At 42.1% G+C, this 18890-nt stretch overlaps 1 protein-coding gene across 1 annotated transcript in view; it reads left to right on the top strand.

The window, feature by feature from the left end:
• The first annotated feature begins 4209 nt into the window (after nucleotides 1-4209).
• The window catches only part of LOC131996732 (glucose dehydrogenase [FAD, quinone]), a 48752-nt gene continuing 34071 nt past the window's right edge, over nucleotides 4210-18890 (top strand). Inside the window, exon 1 of the mRNA XM_059366561.1 lies at nucleotides 4210-4667. Within this exon, the coding sequence (XP_059222544.1) occupies nucleotides 4210-4667 (458 nt within the window). The remainder of the gene's footprint in view (nucleotides 4668-18890) is intronic.

The following is an 18890-nucleotide window of genomic DNA, read 5'->3' as shown; positions in this document are numbered from 1 at the left end:
GTTTAGCCGTTTTTGAGCTTATAAGGAACAGATGGAACAAACAAACCAACTATCAAACACAAATTGACTTTTATAACCTCCGCCATTGGATGGGGGTATAATGACTTCGTCATTCTGTTTGTAACTCCTCGAAATATTCGTCTAAGATCCAACAGAGTATATATGTTGTTGATCGTCAAGTCCGTCCGTCTGTCCTTCCGTCCATCTATCCGCCTGTCCGTCCGTCTGTCCGCTTGTCCGTCCGTCCGTCTATCCACCTGTCCGTCCGTCCGCCTGTCCGTCCTTTCATCCGTCCGTCCGCCTGCCTAACCGTCCGTCCGCCTGTCCGTCCGTTCATCCGTCCGTCCGCCTGCCTGACCGTCCGTCCGCCTGCCTGACCGTCCGTCCGCCTGCCTGACCGTCCGTCCGCCTGCCTGACCGTCCGTCCGCCTGCCTGACCGTCCGTCCGTCTGCTTATCCATCCGTCCGTCTGTCTATCCGCCTGTCCGTCCGTCCGTCTGCTTGTCCGTCTGCTTGTCCGTCCGCTTGTCCGTCCGCCTGTTCGTCCGTCCGCTTGTCCGTCCGCCTGTTCGTCCGTCCATCCGTTCGTCCGCCTGTCCGTCCGTCCGCCTGCCTGACCGTCCGTCCGCCTGCCTGACCGTCCGTCCGCCTGTCCGTCTGCTTGTCCATCCGTCCGTCTGTCTATCCGCCTGTCCGTCCGTCCGTCCGCTTGTCCGTCTGCTTGTCCGTCCGCTTGTCCGTCCGTTTGTCCGTCCGCCTGTCCGTCCGTCTATCCGCCTGTCCATCCGTCCGTCCGTCTATCCGCCTGTCCGTCCGTCCGTCCGTCCGCCTGTCCGTCCGTCCGACTGTCCGTCAGTCCGCCTGTCCGTCCGTCTATCCGCCTGTCCGCTTGTCCATCCGTCCGTCCGTCCGTCTATCCGCCTGTCCGTCCGTCTAGTCCGCCCGCTTGTCCATCCGTCCATCCGCCTGTCCGTCCGTCCGCCTGTCCGTCCGTTCGCCTGTCCGTCCGTCTATCCGCCTGTCCGTCCGTCTATCCTCCTGTCCGTCCGTCTATCCGCCTGTCCGTCCGTCCACCTGTCCGTCCGCCCGTCCGCCTGTCCGTCCGTCCATCCGTCCGTCCATCCGTCCGTCCATCCGTCCGTCCATCCGTCCGTCCATCCGTCCGTCCATCCGTCCGTCCATCCGTCCGTCCGCCTGTCCGTCCGTCCGTCCGCCTGTCCGTCCGTCTATCCACCTGTCCGTCCGTCTATCCGCCTGTCCATCCATCCGTTCGTCCGCCTGTCCATCCGTCCGTCCGCCTGTCCATCCGTCCGTCCACCTGTCAGTCCGTCCATCTGTTCGCCCGTCCGTCTATCCGCCTGTCTGTCGAAAGCACGCTAAATTTCGAAGGAGTAGAGCTAGTCGCTTGAAATTTTGCACAAATACTTCTTATTATTGTAGGTCGGTTGGGATTGTAAAAGGGTCATATCAGTCCATGTTTTGATTGGATATTTACTTCTTGAGCCACTAGAGGCCGCAATTCTTTTCCGATTTGGGGTTTTGCACGAGGGGTTTTGTTAAGACTTCCAACAACTGTGCTAAGTATGGTCCAAATTGGTGTATAACCTGATATAGCTGTCATATAAACCGATCTGGGTCTTGACTTTTTCAGCCTTTAGAGGGCGAAATTCCTATCCGATAAGGATGCAATTTTTAACGATGTGTTTCGCTATAACTTCCACAAACTGTAGTAAGTCTGGCTCAAATCGGTCCATAACCTGACATAGCTGCCATATAAATCGATCTTGAATCTTGACTTCTTGATCCACTGGAGGGTGCAATTCTTATCCGATTTGGCTGAAATTTTGCACGACTTGTTGTGTCTTGCTTTTCAACTGTGCCAAATATGGTTCACATCGGTTAATAACCTGATATAGCTGTCATATAAACCGATCTGGGATCTTGATTCTTGAGCCTCTAGAGGGCGCAATTATTAGCCGATTTGACTGAAATTTTGTACAACGGTTTCTCCCATGACCTTTAACGGCTTCTCCCATGACCTTTAACCATGGTCTGGATAGGTCTATAGCCTGATACAGCTCCCCTATAAACCGATCTCCCGAGTTTACGTCTTGAGCACCTAAAAGGCGATTTGGCTGATATTTTACACAATGACTTCTACTATGGTCTCCAACATACATATATAGATACCGGGAAAAGAATTCGACAAATGCGATCCATGGTAGATTCGATCCGGCCGAACTTAACACTCTTTTACTTGCTATTGGGTTGCCCAAAAAGTAATTGCGGATTTTTTAAAAGAAAGTAAATGCATTTTTAATAAAACTTAGAATGAACTTTAATCAAATATACTTTTTTTACATCTTTTTTCTAAAGCAAGCTTAAAATAACAGCTGATAATTGACAGAAGAAAGAATGCAATTACAGAGTCACAAGCTGTGAAAAAATTTGTCAACGCCGACTATATGAAAAATCCGCAATTACTTTTTGGGCAACCCAATATATATATAAGAAGATTGTGTCAAAATTTTAATTTTAAAGAAACAATTTTAGTGCTATAAAAAATTTCGTCAAAACTCTATTTTTGAAAAAAAGTTCTATAGCAACAAAAATTTTTTTTAAATTTAATTTTTAAGAAATATTTTTATTTGTTTTGAAAATTTTGTCAAAATTTTTTTTATATAGAAAAAATTTTATTGCTATAGAAATTTTTTTTCAAAAATTTTTTTTTAAAGAAAATATTCTATATCTATAGAAAAATTTGACAAAATTTCTTCTTTAAAGAAAATTTCGTCAAAATTTATTTTTATAGAAATTTTTATAAAAATCTTGTATTTTTTGGAAAAAAATTTTTTTTTGTCAATATTGGATTTTTATATTGGATTTTTATTTCAGTAGAATTTGTCCTTAGATGTTTTTTTCGAATTTTTATCAAAATTGAATAGTTGATATTATTATAAGAAAAAGTAATAAAAAGCCTATTGGTTGAATAATTCACACATTTATTTCAGCATTGTTTATTGTTTACCTATGCTGCGGTTTTGCAAAAGTTTCTCCATTTATTGTTCTATTATTTGACAATTGTAAACGATCATTTATGCTGCCACAATACCAGAAATGCAAACTTGATGACAACATTTTTATAACAACAGATGAGGGCACTGGCATAAAACTCAAAAACCAAACAGACGTTAAAATTCGCACGTAAGTAGTGGCGTAAATACTGATGCAACAAATAATTAGAAAATCAAACTCATGGCTGGCGAGGGGAAAATCCCTCTCTCTCAAGGAAATGGGTGAATTTCAAAGACATGAGATGTTTTCGATTAATTCATCCATGGACAATCAGCTGCAACATTACAAGCAAATAAACTCAAAAAATATGTCAATAAAATAAGCCCAAAGGAGATGTAGCACTCCAAGCTAAAAAGACCGAGATCTATTGCAAGTTGCCGCTGCCATATCGCTGCCGTTATAGTCATAGCCAAAGTCTTCGTCATAGCCATGCACATGTGCCTCAGTGAGTGTTTGGCCTTACATGGCCAGAAAAGACAAACAGAGACTCTTTTACAGTTGCAGTCGTTCGTTCGATCCGAGGGGGGATGGTGGGGGGGGGGGGGGGGGAACTTGGCTGACAGCCTGGCCAAGTCTATTGTGGCGATGTTCAGTCACACCATTTTAACCATAATTGAGACTGGAGTGCCGCCACAAGAGTTTTGAGCCAATTTACTGAAAATCAACGACAGTCCAACAAAATCCCACTCAGTTGTCGACAAACTTCAATGCGCGGCGGTAGACTTTGCGCATGCCTACTTCTTTTCAACACACAAGCCAGGCCTGCGATGCCTTTCGAAAAACGCTTTAAAGCAAACTCTTAAAAAAAAACTGTCTTGAAAAAAAAAGCTTTTGTATACATTTTCGGTTTTCTTGTGTGCTATTTTGAATGAGATACACCATGAAGTGTTCATTGCAGTGCTGGGCCACAATGGAAGCTAAGCGAACAGTGTAATTGCTCAAAAAATCAACAAGAAAATAAAGGAAAAAGGAAAAAATCCCATAATTTTGAAACGTGATGAAATTTTGCAAAGAAAATAAAAATATTTACCAAGAAAAAGTGAAAATTTATGAGATTTAAATTTGGCAAAGTTACAAAAAAAGTGTCTCTCAAAAAAATTATTCAACCCTTTTTTAATAAACAAAAAAAAAACTATGGTGGTGGTTCCTGCCATAGGTGCCGCTGCCTCTTCGGTGGCCGGTTTACTTTTCAAAGCCAGCTCTGCCTCCACGGTGGCTGCCTCAGCCGGTGTAGCTGCCATTGGTGCCTCCAAACTTAGCCTGGCTATAGCGGGAGCCGTGAAGGTAGCCACCGCCATTATAGGTGTGGGCAAATTGGCCATTATACCCTTTCTGATAGCCGCCATTGCCTATTACAACTACGATTTGTTCGATCCCGAAAATCGTCCGTTTAATGTTAAAGAAGTTGATCGGGTCTATGATTTTATAATCATAGGTGGCGGTTCGGCGGGCTCGGTTTTGGCTTCGCGTCTCTCGGAAATACCTCATTGGAAGATATTACTATTGGAGGCTGGTGGTCATGAAACGGAAATATCGGATGTGCCGCTATTATCGTTGTATTTGCATAAAAGCAAAATGGATTGGAAATATAGGTAAGGGGCTGGATGGGGAAACATAAGTACTGGGTGGTGGGTCTTTGTAAAATAGGATAGGTGGAAACAAAAAACTATGTTCTTCAAATTCATTCGACTTTGTGTGTGGAGAAAATTTTTTCAAAATTTTTTCAAAATTTTTACCTAAACATTGAAGTTCGGTTAGTGGAAAAAAAGCCGGGAAATTTGGTTTTTACGCAAAAAAAATCCAGTAAATTTTTGGAGATTGTGTAGATATGGAAAAAAACAACAAAAGAAACAGAAAAGTGATTATCTTATATATAAAAATTATTTTGTGTTTATTTGTTGGTGCATAATGATCCCGTGGTAAAAATAGGGTACTTCATTCTTTGATATCTGAAGGGGGGGCGGACTCTCCCCCTTAACTTTTTTTTCAAAAACGCCAGATCTTGGAGATGGGTATCGAAATTTTGTATGCCGTCTTATAGTAACCTAAAAACAAAAATTTAGTATATAAATTTCGGATGGGGTACCTAGGGGGGAGACCCCCCCCCCCCCACAAACCTACCAAATATATATTTAGACCAATCACGACAATATGGGACTCAAATGAAAGGTATTTAGGATAAGAAAACGTTTCTGATATCCAATTGTCGGACCAAGTAAAATATGGGACTCAAATGAAAGGTATTTAGGATAAAAAAACGTATCTGATATCCAATTGTCGGACCAAGTGTTAGGGGGACCTCCCTAACCCCTCAAAACACCTCTAAATCGGACATATGCAATATCGACCATGGCAATATGGGACTCAAATGAAGAGTATTTACAAGTAGAATATGAATCTGATATCCAAATGTGGGACCAAGTCTCGGGGGGTCTTCCCCTTCCCCACAATACCCCCCAAACAGGACTTATTTACTGACCATCGCAATATGGGGCTCAAATAAAAGGTATTCGAGAGTAGAATACGAATCTGATATCCAAATGTAGAACCAAGTGTATGGAAGGCGCCCCTACCCCAAAAAACACCCCCCAAAGGGTACAAATTTACCAACCATAGCTATATGGAGCTCCAAAGAAAGAACCTGATATCAAAATTCAAGAAAAAGTATCTATGAGGCCGCCGCTCCCCGAAAAAAGATAAGGAGGACAAATTTACCGACCATAGCAATATGGGGCTGAACTAAAATTAGTTCTACACGAATCTGAGGTCACTAAGTGGCCTTCGCATCCCCCAAAATACCCTCCCAAACCGGACAAGTTTGCCGACTACAGAAATATGGAACTCAAAGATATTTGGGAGAAGAGTGTGAATCTGATATCAATATTCGGGACCAATTATCTAGGGGACGTCCCACGCCCATTATAATCCCCAAAGAGGATGTATTTGCTCACAATGGCAATTTGGGGCTGAAAGGGAGTGGAGCACCATGTTGATAGTTTTTAGGGCCACCCTCCAAACAGGACTTATTTACTGGCCATGACAATATGGAGCTGAAATAACAGGAATTTGGGAGTAGAATACGAATATGATATCCAAATACGGGATCAAGTATTTGAGGCACCGCTCATCTCCCAAAACACCCCTCAAAGAGAAAAAATTCAACGGCCATGGCGAATTTGATATTCAATTTTGGGGTCAAGAGTTTGGGAGACGCCTCATCCCATAAACCAATGGCAATATGATATTTGAGATGTTAGAGCACGACGTTGATAGTTTCTCAGGGTTAAGTGTCTGGGGGACCACCCCACTTCCCAAAATCCCTTAAATGGGATATATTTACCGACCATTACAATACGGGGCTCAAATGAAAGGTATTTAGGAGTAGAGCATGAAATTGATACCCACTTTCGGGACCACATTTCAGGGGGTCTATAGCACCGCCTCAACCAACCACCACCCTTTGAGCCATACCACTTCCAATCCCTCAAATCAAATACTGCTGGAAAAGATTATACGAGGGATTTCGGCATGCTGAAGGAGAATGGTTGCGGCCACAGTTCGATTCTGGGTGTTATGGATGCAAAGGGTAGACTGAAGAGGATCTCCGACTACCTGGCACCAGCGCCGACTGAAGTGAGGGCATTCACTATTCGTTTTTCTGGGGAGATGCATGGAGAGCGAATACTGTACTTTAGGAAGATGAGACCTCGATCTGCACCGATGGCTCCCAGATGGAGTCATGGACTGGATTGGGGATCTACTTTGACGCACTCAATATCCGTATGTCTCTGCGACTGCCGGACGAGTGTACGAGACTGGGGTCTGTGCCATTGCAATGGCCGCAAGGAAAATTCTGATAAGAGATTAACCACCCTTAAAACTTGGAATTAATTTGGGCAGTATGGCGGAGCTTTAGGCCTTGGGGTCGAAGATGGTTAGGTCGAGATGAGTTGCGGATTGTTTGGAGTTTCTGGATAGCTCCTGGGCATGAGGAGATTACAGGAAATGAGAGGGCGGACGAGTCACCGGTCTTGCTCAAGGCCTTGGGGTCGAGGATGGTAAGGTCGAGATGAGTTGCGAATTGTTTGGAGTTTCTGGATAGCTCCGGGCCCAAGATGTGACGATGACATGGTTGAGGAGATTCCATGGGCATGAGGAGATTCCAGGAAATGAGAGGGCGGACAAGTCACCGGTCTTGCTCAATGCTTTGGGGTCGAGGATGGTAAGGTCGAGATGAGTTGCGGATTGTTTGAAGTTTCTGGATAGCTCCTGGGCATGAGGAGATTCCAGGAAATAAGAGGGCGGACGAGTCACCGGTCATGCTCAAGGCTTTGGGGTCGAGGATGGTAAGGTCGAGATGAGTTGCGGATTGTTTGGAGTTTCTGGATAGCTCCAGGCCCAAGATGTGACGATGACATGGGTTTCTGAGCATGAGGGGATTCCAGGAAATGAGAGGGCGGACAAGTCACCGGTCTTGCTTAAGGCTTTGGGGTCGAGGATGGTAAGGTCGAGATGAGTTGCGGATTGTTTGAAGTTTCTGGATAGCTCCTGGGCATGAGGAGATTCCAGGAAATGAGAGGGCGGACGAGTCACCGGTCTTGCTCAAGGCTTTGGAATCGAGGATGGTAAAGTCGAGATGAGTTGCGGATTGTTTGGAGTTTCTGGATAGCTCCGGGTCCAAGATGTGACGATGACATGGGTTCCTGGGCATTAGGGGATTCCAGGAAATGAGAGGGTGATCGAGTGCGCCAGGAAGGGTGCGTCTGCGCCGGGCAAACCAGTCACCAGGTCTTGCCTACGCCATTTTGTCGAGCTACTGAACCCAGTGGCGTTGGTGGCGTGGCTGGCGTGGTGGGACTCGGTGGATAGTTGCTGGACTGCGAAGGTGCTATGATCAGTCATCGAACGGAGGAGGATGAGGAAGTTGCCCCCTTAACAGGGGTCATAACCGGATACTGTGACATAGGCCGCATGGCGGTGCGCATGGGGAGTAAGAGTTGCCTCGATGAGGATAAGGAGGAGACTATTGAGCACATGCTGTGTTCCTGTCTGGGTCTGCAGTGACATAGGCGCTATGGTCAGCCATCAAACGGAGGAGGATGAAGGAGTTGCTGGCGTTCGTTAAGAGGTCGATGTGTACCTTGACAGGGTGATCAGTCATCGAACAGAGGAGGATGAGGGAGTTTCCCCCCTTAACAGGGGTCATAACCGCACTCTGTGACATAGGCCGCATGGCGGTGCGCATGAGGAGTAGGAGTTGCCTCGATGAGGATAAGGAGGAGACTATTAAGCACTTGCTGTGTTCCTGTCCGGGTCTGCAGTGACGTAGGCGCTGTGGTCAGCCATCAAACAGAGGAGGATGAGGGAGTTGCTGGCGTTCGTTAAGAGGTCGATGTGTACCTTGACAGGGTGATCAGTCATCGAACGGAGGAGGATGAGGGAGTGGCCCCCCTTAACAGGGGTCACAATCGCACTCTGTGACATAGGCCGCATGGCGGTGCGCATGGGGAGTAAGAGTTGCCTCGATGAGGATAAGGAGGAGACTATTGAGCACATGCTGTGTTCCTGTCTGGGTCTGCAGTGACATAGGCGCTATGGTCAGCCATCAAACGGAGGAGGATGAAGGAGTTGCTGGCGTTCGTTAAGAGGTCGATGTGTACCTTGACAGGGTGATCAGTCATCGAACAGAGGAGGATGAGGGAGTTGCCCCCCTTAACAGGGGTCATAACCGCACTCTGTGATATAGGCCGCATGGCGGTACGCATGGGGAGTAGGAGTTGCCTCGATGAGGATGAGGAGGAGACTATTGAGCACTTACTGTGTTCCTGTCCGGGTCTGCAGCCATCAAACGGAGGAGAATGAGGGAGTTGCTGGCGTTCGTTAAGAGGTCGATGTGTACCTTGACAGGGGTCATAACCGGATACTGTGACACAGGCCGCATGGCGGCGCGCATGGGAAGTAGAAGTTGCCTCAATGAGGATAAGGAGGAGACTATTGAGCACTTGGTGTGTTCCTGTCCGGGTCTGCAGTGACGTAGGCTCTCCTTTCTGTGGAGCTGTTTCTTCTGTGATCTGGGTCAACTTGCAAACGTACCTCTAGTAGATCTTCTGAGATTTGTTGAAGGATCAGAATGTTTCCCACGGGGGTGCCATAAGCTCTGGCGTAGGTACATCCGTGCTTGCGTGGGGATGGGCGTTTCTTCACCCTCCCCTCGGGTTCTACATTTCTTCTGTTTCTCTTTTATTCGTGTAAGTCTCTAATCCGAGATCTCACATCTTCTTTCTCTTCCCTTTCTTTCTACCACAATGGGCCAGACTGGCCTTCGAGTGAACTCACCTTTGGTGGGCCAACCCACCAAACATATCATCTGAATTTTTTCAAATTTAAATAAATATCAAAAAAAAACACACGACTTAAGGTAATGTAAGATATTATAAACAAATAAATATCAGATATTGTAAGCAAAATAATTTGCAATTCATTTGCATCTTGTATGGAATTGGGAGGAACAAACGAAAACACCCCATAAAGAAAAAACAGTAGCTGCCAGCAAAAGTGTTAAATGACATTTAAAATAGTTTCGGGCAAAGCAAAGATATGCATAAAATATTTAAAAACAATCGCTTAATAAGTCATACTAATTGCTGATTTTTTTGTTCATAATGGCAAGGGAGTTTTTGGGCAAAGCCTTTTCATTAAAACGATTTTTGATGCATAGGTAGCATTGATGAGATTATTTCATGGTTTATGGTTGTTTGTTATGCTTTGTGTCTTAAGTCTTTTGTTTTTGCCAATACTCACGCACCAATCAATATCATGCAGGGTCAGATGAACAACATCAAAAAAAAAAAAAAATAATAATAATAATAATATAATAAACTAAACATAAATAAATTTCTGTTTGGGTCTATGCGTCAGATTTGTCTCATAGTTTTGAAAATGTATACCAAAGTTGACTCAATCTTGGTTAAGATGATGTAGTGGGATTTTACCCAAAGCCAACCCAATTAATCATTGTTGGTGGTTTGTATTAAACATAGGCAATATAAATGACGTTTTTTTTTTTTAAATATTTGTTGTAGGCTAAACAAGACAGTTTTTGAAATATTATGACAGGTTGTAAGAAACTATAAAAAACATGCTATAAAAAAACTTTTTTTCAATTTTTTTTGTTTTGTTTTTTTTTTTACATTTCCCATAGCCAAATTTAATGCATTTTTGATTTTTTTTTAAATCCATCACCAACTTAAACTTCAGGCGCCACATAATAGAGCAAATATTGAGGTCTCTCCCTTAATGTTTGTTTTTCATGGCTTTATAATTAAAGTAGAGATTTAAAGCTTTTCCCATGTTCAATAAAATGACCGCCTTTTGCTCATATTTATTTCCTAGAAAGTCTGATAAACATAATTTTTCCTGGAGTAGGCTTTCTCCAGTTAGTTAGGTCGCCACTGGAAATCTGTGTTTCTTAATAATTCTTGTGTTTCAGTTTGCTTTTGGCTTTGCGGCGCATTCATGTTGCAGCAATTATGTTGGTTTCCAACAAGTTTGTGTCTTAAGTCTTTTGTTTTAAACAGATACTTTGCCATAGCGCGGTATTGTAGCATTTCCACTTGCACATCATGGTTTTAGTCTCTTCCTTGGCATGTTGTACATTTCTAATCATACATTTTTCTGCTGTTGGCTATTCTCACCGCCTTATTGGTCATAGCCTAGTATTGCTATTAAGAATTTTTTAATGAGTAACCAGAAAGTTGTGTGTAAATGGGCGGAAAGGAGATTCGCATTTGGACGTCGAAGTTAAAAAAATTTTAAAAAATAGTAAAAACAACAAAAAATTAATTTTTTAAATTTTTATGAATTTTTTTATGATATTTCTATTAAAGAGCAATAAGTCGAGCTAATGACCATACGCATGAAAATCAACAGAAAATGGAGGATTTAAATGATTATTGAAAATAAATTGCCAGACAACAGGTGAAGTTCATCACCTTTGGCCAATATTTCTAGAGTGTCTAATGCTATCATTAGTGACGTAGTGCTGCTCTCTAACCTCCCGCCTGTTTTTAGCGATTTTTTGTTTTTGGAAAAAAATTGTTTAACACTTTTTTAAAGACAACAATTTATTTAAATATTTTTATTTTTTAAAATGTTTTACGAATTTTGTTGTTTGAGAAATTTCCAAGAAAAATTATCTTAAAAGTCAATTCCAAGAAAAGTTTGTCTTTAGAGAAAATGTCTGGGAAATTTTATGTTGAGAGAAAATTTCTAGGAATTTGTTAGAAATTTTGCGTTTACTGAAAATCTTGGAAATTTTGTATTAAAAATACGAACCGTTGACTTTAGCAGACATGTTCTTATTTCGCTCCTCGAAGAAAAAAATTCCCATCTCGGAATAGGTACCTATTACGAGAAATGTTAAAGCCTTTCGGCAGTAGGCTCAAAATGGACTCCAAGAACAGCTGCAGTGGTAGCATCAGACCATAGCCTGTTGGCCTCCCCTCCTATAGGTGTGGGTGCCTTGTCACCGGTAGACGAGAGTAATGCTTCAAGCGCATAATCAGTCGTCAGACTTACAAGTGAGGAAGAGACAAATAAACCAGAAGGAAGCAAAGTTCATCCCCAGCCTTTAAGTAAAGGTGGTGTTTCCTATACAGATACAAACAGCGTCAGTGTCAATGCAGCCGAATCAAGAGCTAAGGATAGCGGAATGACGGCAAAAGTGAGCGATGGAACAGCTGGATAAATTGCGGGTCCCATGACATAAATAAAAGATGATTTTTTAGGAGCTGAAAATGTTTGACAGTGAAAGAAAACACAAAACGTGGGTGAGCTGTTTAAACCAGTGTTGCCAAAAGGATAATAGCTAAAAAATCTCCCTTTACAAAAGGGTCTTGTTGCTTTTTTATACTCAATATCGGCACATTTTTAGATTTTTGTATTTGGAGAAAAAATTTTAAAAATTTTTTCTTCAGAGGTATCAAAAATTTTGGCTGAAGAGATTTTTCTTAGTCAGATTTTTTTTTTCGAATTTTTGAGATTTTATTTTCAAATTTTATCTCGATTTTCTAAAACATAAAAGGGACCCGTTGCTTGTTTATACCCAATATCCAAGAATCGGTAAGCCAGTAATCGGCTTATTGTGCGCTCTAAAAACTTAAAAGTAACCTCGAAAAAGAAAATTTTAAAACAAAACAAATTTTTAATTGTTTTCCATACCACTCCCCCTAAGTTTGTTCGTGTCTGGTACGGTGTCCCCACCAAACTACCGGTTTCTGTTAGCCGCGATAGCCGAACAATGACATAGGAAATGCTCTAACGTCTAATCAACTTCCCCACATGCCATACAGATGCTATCACTTTCCGCACCGATTTTACACGAGAGAGCTCGTAGTCCTATGTGTCCCGTTATGACACCAAAGCTATACTGACCTCCTTCTTCAGTAATAGCCTCGTCCTCTCACTATCCGGATATCCTATGGATCGCCATAGGATTTTCGCCTTCCTACCGACTGTTTCGCTGTTCCACAGTGTTACATGCGCGTTTGTCGCCCACGCCTTTACTTCGGACTGCGTCCTCCCGAAAGACTTTGAGTTAACCAAGTTTATCAACGGCAGATCTCTGGCCTTCACCACCAAATAGTCTGCCCTTTCATTCCCCCTTACTCCGTTATGGCCCGGAACCCAAACGATGCGGATTGTACCATCCTCAGAGAAGGCGTTAATCTCCTTCTTACACGGCAAGACTATTGGTGACCTTACCGTCTTGGTTGTTATTGCCCTTATGGCCATTTTATTGTCCGTAAAGAGGTTCATACTCGACGTCCTCGCGTTAGCACCACACAACTTCACGCAATTCGTGATTGCCCGGATCACGTCCTGCAGTACCGTATCGTGGTCAGGCAGTCGAAAACAGATCTCAGTCCTTGGGTTCTGCATGTAGACCCCCAGGTCCACTCTATCCTCCAGCTTTGATTCATTCGTGTAACATGATCTTCCAGACGGCAACACTAGGGCTGCGTCAGTCCAAGATAGTGCCCCTGGCAGCTGTGCTTCGCACTCGACCTCAAGTGTTGTCTCAGGTATCCGATCGGAACTCTCTTCCACTCCTTCCAGATTTCCTACTGTCTCTTCAATTATACCGCAATATTATGAGCTGCTCCCAAACTCAATCCATTCTCCCATCGCCTTAAGTCTCGTGGCTGTCTTTCATTTAATCGGTATGTCAATGGGTCGGATATCTGGAATAGTTCCCTGTACCCTAGTGGGCGTGGTCTTCATCGCTCCGCCTATGCCAGGACTACGTGTTCTCTGAACCTGTTTTATGGTCCTAACGTTGCACTTTTTCTCCATAGAAGTCCACCAAACTACTGAGGCGTAAGTAAGTATTGGTCTAATAACGCTTCTGTAGAGCCATTGGACTATCCTCGGATTCAGGCCCCATTTCGAGCCAACAGAACGGCTACATAGTGCCCGACATCTATGAAATTTCTCAGTTCACTCCTGAATGTGACACTTCCAATTAAGCTTCCTATTCGAGATCATTCCAACTATTTAAACTTGTCAGATATCGAAATCGTTTTGTTCAGAAAACGTGGTGCGTTAAATTGGTCTTCCTCGTGAACAGGCATATTTCAGTCTTCTCTGGGTTAACATTGAGACCCCCGGGTCTAGCCCAGTCATATGCCATACGCAAGCCCCTTTGGGTCCTTCTGGATAGCTGGTTCAGATCCTTACCCCTTAGAAGTATTATAACATCATCTGCATAGCAGACGAGTTCAAATCCCTCCTCAGTCAGCATCCGTAATAGGTAATTTATGGTGGTCACCCATCGGAGTGGCGATAAAATGCCCCCTCTGGCGTGCCTTGTGCCACTTTCTCGCTTATGGGACACACAATTTAGACCTCTGGGTCTAGCCCAGTCATATGCCATATGCAATGCCCTTTTGGCGTTTCTGCATATCTGGTTCGGATCCTTACCCCTTAGAAGTATTATAACATCATCTGCATAGCAGACGGGTTCAAATCCCTCCTCAGTCAGCATCCGTCTTAGGTCATTTATGGTGGTCACCCAAAGGAGTGGCGATAAAATACCTCCTGTGGCGTGACCTGTGCCACTTTCTCCCTCATATTTATGTCATGGGACTGGCAATTTATCTACCTATTCCTTAGCATATGGTTTATTCAGTCTCTGAGGACTCGGTATTGGTCTAAGGATCCTATCAATGTGTCGGTCTGCACATTATTAAACGCCCCCTCGATGTCAATGCAAACCGCCAATGTGTACAACTTGGCATCGAAGGATTCTTCTATTATATGCATAACCTCGTGCAGGACAGTCTCCACCAACCTTCCCTTGACATAGGCCTGCGGTTTGTATCTAAGCAGTTCGCTGGATGTCCTACACTTAATCATGGTATCTATAATGCGTTCCATGGTGTTGAGTAGAAATGACGTAGGTTAGGTTAGGTTTAAGTGGCAGTCTGCTGTCAGACTCACTTAGAAGTTTTCGTCCATTTTAATACCACAGGAACAGAAGATGCCTTCTATTGGGTTGCCCAAAAAGAAATTGCGGATTTTTTAAAAGAAAGTAAATGCATTTTTAATAAAACTTAGAATGAACTTTAATCAAATATACTTTTTTTACACTTTTTTTTTTCAAAAGCAAGCTAAAAGTAACAGCTGATAACTGACAGAAGAAAGAATGCAATTACAGAGTCACAAGCTGTGAAAAAATTTGTCAAAGCCGATTATATGAAAAATCCGCAATTACTTTTTGGGCAAACTAGTTCCTACCGTTAAACCATCCAGATCGCTTTAAAAAGCCCAAAAACTTGCGAATGTTCACATCCGCCAAATCAGAGAGGTTCTCAAAGAAATGAGAACCTAAAGTGGAACTCCTTCTAACTGCTAGTGAGGGACACACACACACACAGAAGGTGTTCTATAGTCTCTTCTTCTTTGATGTCCTTACAGCTTCTGCTAAAATCGTTCCTGGCAACCTTCAGTCTGTCAGCATGTTTTCCGATTAGACAGTGACCTGTCATGAGGGACACAATGACTGAGACTTCAGTTCTAACCAATGACAGCAAAGAAGGCTTATAGGTCTGTAGGCTTTTGGTGTCGCCTAACTTTTTAAAAATTTAATTTCATTTTTTTTTTTTATTTTTTATTTAGAGAAAATATTTATAAAAAATTTTTATAAATACTGTGCCATAAAATGTGAAATTGCCCCCACTGTTATAAACAATTACAGAAAAAATCAGGTTTGTAGCCTAAGTCTTTTGTTTTATCAACACTTTCTTAGGATCTTATAAAAGCAGCAATTGTCACCCAGCTGTATGTGTCTTAAGTCTTTTGTTTTATGTGCCTATATGGTGATGCACAGGTTCTATAGCCTCGTTACTTGCAGATTAAACTTACAATTGACACCATTGTCTTGCGGTTTTATCTTACAGGGGTTTCCGTATTATTTTTTGTTTTTTGTTTTTTCTTGAGTCTTCTTTATTTCATGCTCAACGGGCAAGTTTGTGTCTTGAGTCTTTCGGTTTGCAATGCATTCAAGCTTGACATGATTAAAAATAAAACAACTTTCAAGAGTTATTATTATTGCCATTATGGCATATTGCTTTGTTTTATCTTAGAGACCTTATAGGTTTCATTACAAACAGTTTATTAACCTTTTCGATGGGTCATAACATACGTCATAAATCTATTTGGAGTGTGTGTTGTTGAACTTTTTATTTAGTTAACTTTTAGCACTCATTTTATAATTTTTCACCATTTTTTTTTTTTTGTTTTTTACTTTTTGGCTTTATAGTTCAATGTCAATTTTTATGTTTAATTTTCCTTTTTAAGTTTTACTTTTGTTTAGTCTAAGCTTTGAGAATGCCTTAAATAGTCTACTCATAACCAGATGATTTCATAATACCAGCAGCCTTTTATGTTTATCAGCGTTTCTCTTGGGCAGTTCCCCTTAAAAACACCTCAGTGGCCTATGTCTGTTGCTAAGTGTGGTAGACGTGAGCATTATCATGACATACCTTAAAATGGCAATTATTTTTGTCCACTGTAAGACTCATGTAGGGCTAGAGTTGGTGCCAGTGAAGTTTCTTGTATTATCACTTTATTACAGACGACCTTCAGGGGGGTTTTTTTTTCGTTTGGTGTGTTTTCAAGTGATGATGCTGCAGTTAAAGTTGAAAAAATGCGGTACCGTTTTTGCGATTCACTGAAGCCGTTTGTTTGCCTAAAGTGTGGAGTTGTTATGAATAAGTAAGAAAGAAAAAAACAAAACCTAGGCAGACATGCGTCGAGGCTCTTAAATGTTTAATTTTCTTCGAAATCAGGCTACATTTGTAATGCTTGACCTCAATACAATGATCATATGACATTTTAATTAAGCACATCTGCTGTAATTACGAATTTTTTTAGGTAGGGCAAATTAAAAGGTAAATGATATGCCAGCAATTGTTTAAGTTTTAAGGTTAATGAAATTTATTTGGTTTAAAAATACATAATAAATAATAAAAATGAGAATTTTTTGAAAATTTTTTAAAAATTTTGTATTTGTAGCAAATTTTAAGGAAATTTTGATTTTAGAGTAAATTGCTGAAAACCTTATCTTTGGAGAGCATTTCATTGACATTTTGTCTTTAGGGAAATTTTATAGAAAACTAGCTGACCCGGGCCCGCTCCGATGCGCCTTCTTTTACTTTATATGGAACCAAAGATTCCTTGGAATATTATTTTCGACAATTTAAGATCTTTTAGTCAAATACCATGCTAACTTGACGAACAGTTTAACAATATAAGTGCCTTTATCTGAACCATCCATATGGTCTTTATTGGTCTACGAATTTAAGTTTGGATGTAATGTGTACTTAAAATACATCATTTCAGCCCGATATTCTCATGATGTCTGATTTAGTGGTGTTTTCGGGGGAGAGGTGGTCCCCCAGATACTTGGCCCTGAAAAATATCAGCATCGTGCTCTTCTCTCAAATACCATTTATTTAAACCTCATATTGCCATTGGCTTTAGAGGAGTTTACAGGATGGGGCGTCCCCCAAACACATGGCCCCAAAATTGGCTATCAAATTCGTTTTCTAATCTCAAATATCTTTCATTTGAGCCACATATTGGCATGGTCGAAAAATGTTTTCCCTTTGGGGGTGTTTGGGAAAGGGGTGATGCCCCAAAAAACATGGTCCTACATTTCAATATCAAATACGTATTCTACTCCCAAATACCTTTATTTGAGCCCCATATTGCGATGGTCAGTAAAAAAGTTCTGTTTGTGGGGTATTTTGGGAAAGGGGTAGACCCCCAGAAAATTGGTCCCGAAAATGGATATCAATTCTTGCTCTACCCCCCAATACCTGTCATTTAAGCTCCACATTGACATGGTCGGTAAATATGCCCGATATATGGGTGTTTTGGGAATTGGGGTGGTCCCCGCAAACACTAAGCCCGGAAAATATATCAGCAACGTGCTCTATTCTCATATATTTATATATCATATATCTTTACCCCATATTGCCATTGCCATCAAAATTCGATATCAAATTCGTTTTCTAATCTCATTTAAACTCCTTATTGCAAAAGTCGGCAAATATGTTCGGTTCCACTCTCTTTAAGACCCAAATTGTCTTGGTGAGCAAATACATCCTATTTGGGGGTTTTTATGGTGGTGGGACTTCCGCTAGAGTTTTTATGGTGCTGGGACTTCCGCTAGACAGTTAGCCCCAAATGTTGAAATCAGATACGTGGTCTATTCCCCCATACCTTTTGAGACTCATATTTCCATAGTCGGCAAACACGACCGGCTTGAGGGGTGTTTTGAGGGGATGGGCGGCCGCTCAGTGAGATGGCCTTGAAAATATATATCGGATTCGTGTTCCACTTTAAAAACCCTCTAATTTGAGCCTCATATTGCAATGGTCAGCAAATGCTTACTATTTGGGTGGTGTTGTGGGGGTGTGGTGGCCCCATAGACACTTTTCCCGAATATTGATATCAAATTCGTGCTTTACTCCCAAAGACCTATCATTTGAGTCCCATATTGCTATGGTCGTAAATTTGTCCCCTTGGGGGGATGTTTTTGGTGAGAGGCGGCCCCCCAAACACTTGGTCCCATATTTGGATAACAGATTCGTATTATACATTCCAATACGTTTTATTCAAGCCCCATATTCCCATGGTCAGTAAAAAAGTCCAGTTTGGGAGGTGTTTTCGGGAAGGGGTGGACCCCCAGGAACTTGGTCCCACATTTGAATATCAGATTCGTATTATTCTCGCAAATACCTTTCATTTGAGTCCCATATTGCCATGGTCGGTAAATATGTCCGATTTAGGGGTGTTTTGGGGGTTGAGGTGGTCCCCCAAACACTTAGTCCGACAATTGGATGTCAGATAAGTTTTCTTATCCTAAATACCTTTCTTTTGAGTCCCATATTATCGTGATTGGTTTAAATTAATGTTTGGTAGGTTTTAGGGTGGGGCAGCCCCCCTAGGTACCCCATCCGAATTTTGGATACCAAATTTTTATTTTCAGGGTACTATATGAGAGCACACAAAATTTTGCTTAAATCGCACCACCCATCTCCGCGATCTGGCGTTTCTGATAATTAGGGTAAGGGGGAGGGTCCGCCCCCCCTTCAGATATCAAAAAATGGTTTAAATATATGTTTGGTAGGTTTAAGGGTGGGGCGGCCCCTCTATGTACCCCATCCGAATTTTGGATACCAAATTTTTATTTTCAGGGTACTATATGAGAGCACACAAAATTTCGCTTAAATCGCACCACCCATCTC

This window comes from Stomoxys calcitrans, chromosome 4 (genome assembly GCF_963082655.1).
Source record: "Stomoxys calcitrans chromosome 4, idStoCalc2.1, whole genome shotgun sequence".
NCBI lineage: Eukaryota > Metazoa > Arthropoda > Insecta > Diptera > Muscidae > Stomoxys > Stomoxys calcitrans.
This window is presented reverse-complemented; position numbering and strand designations above follow the sequence as displayed.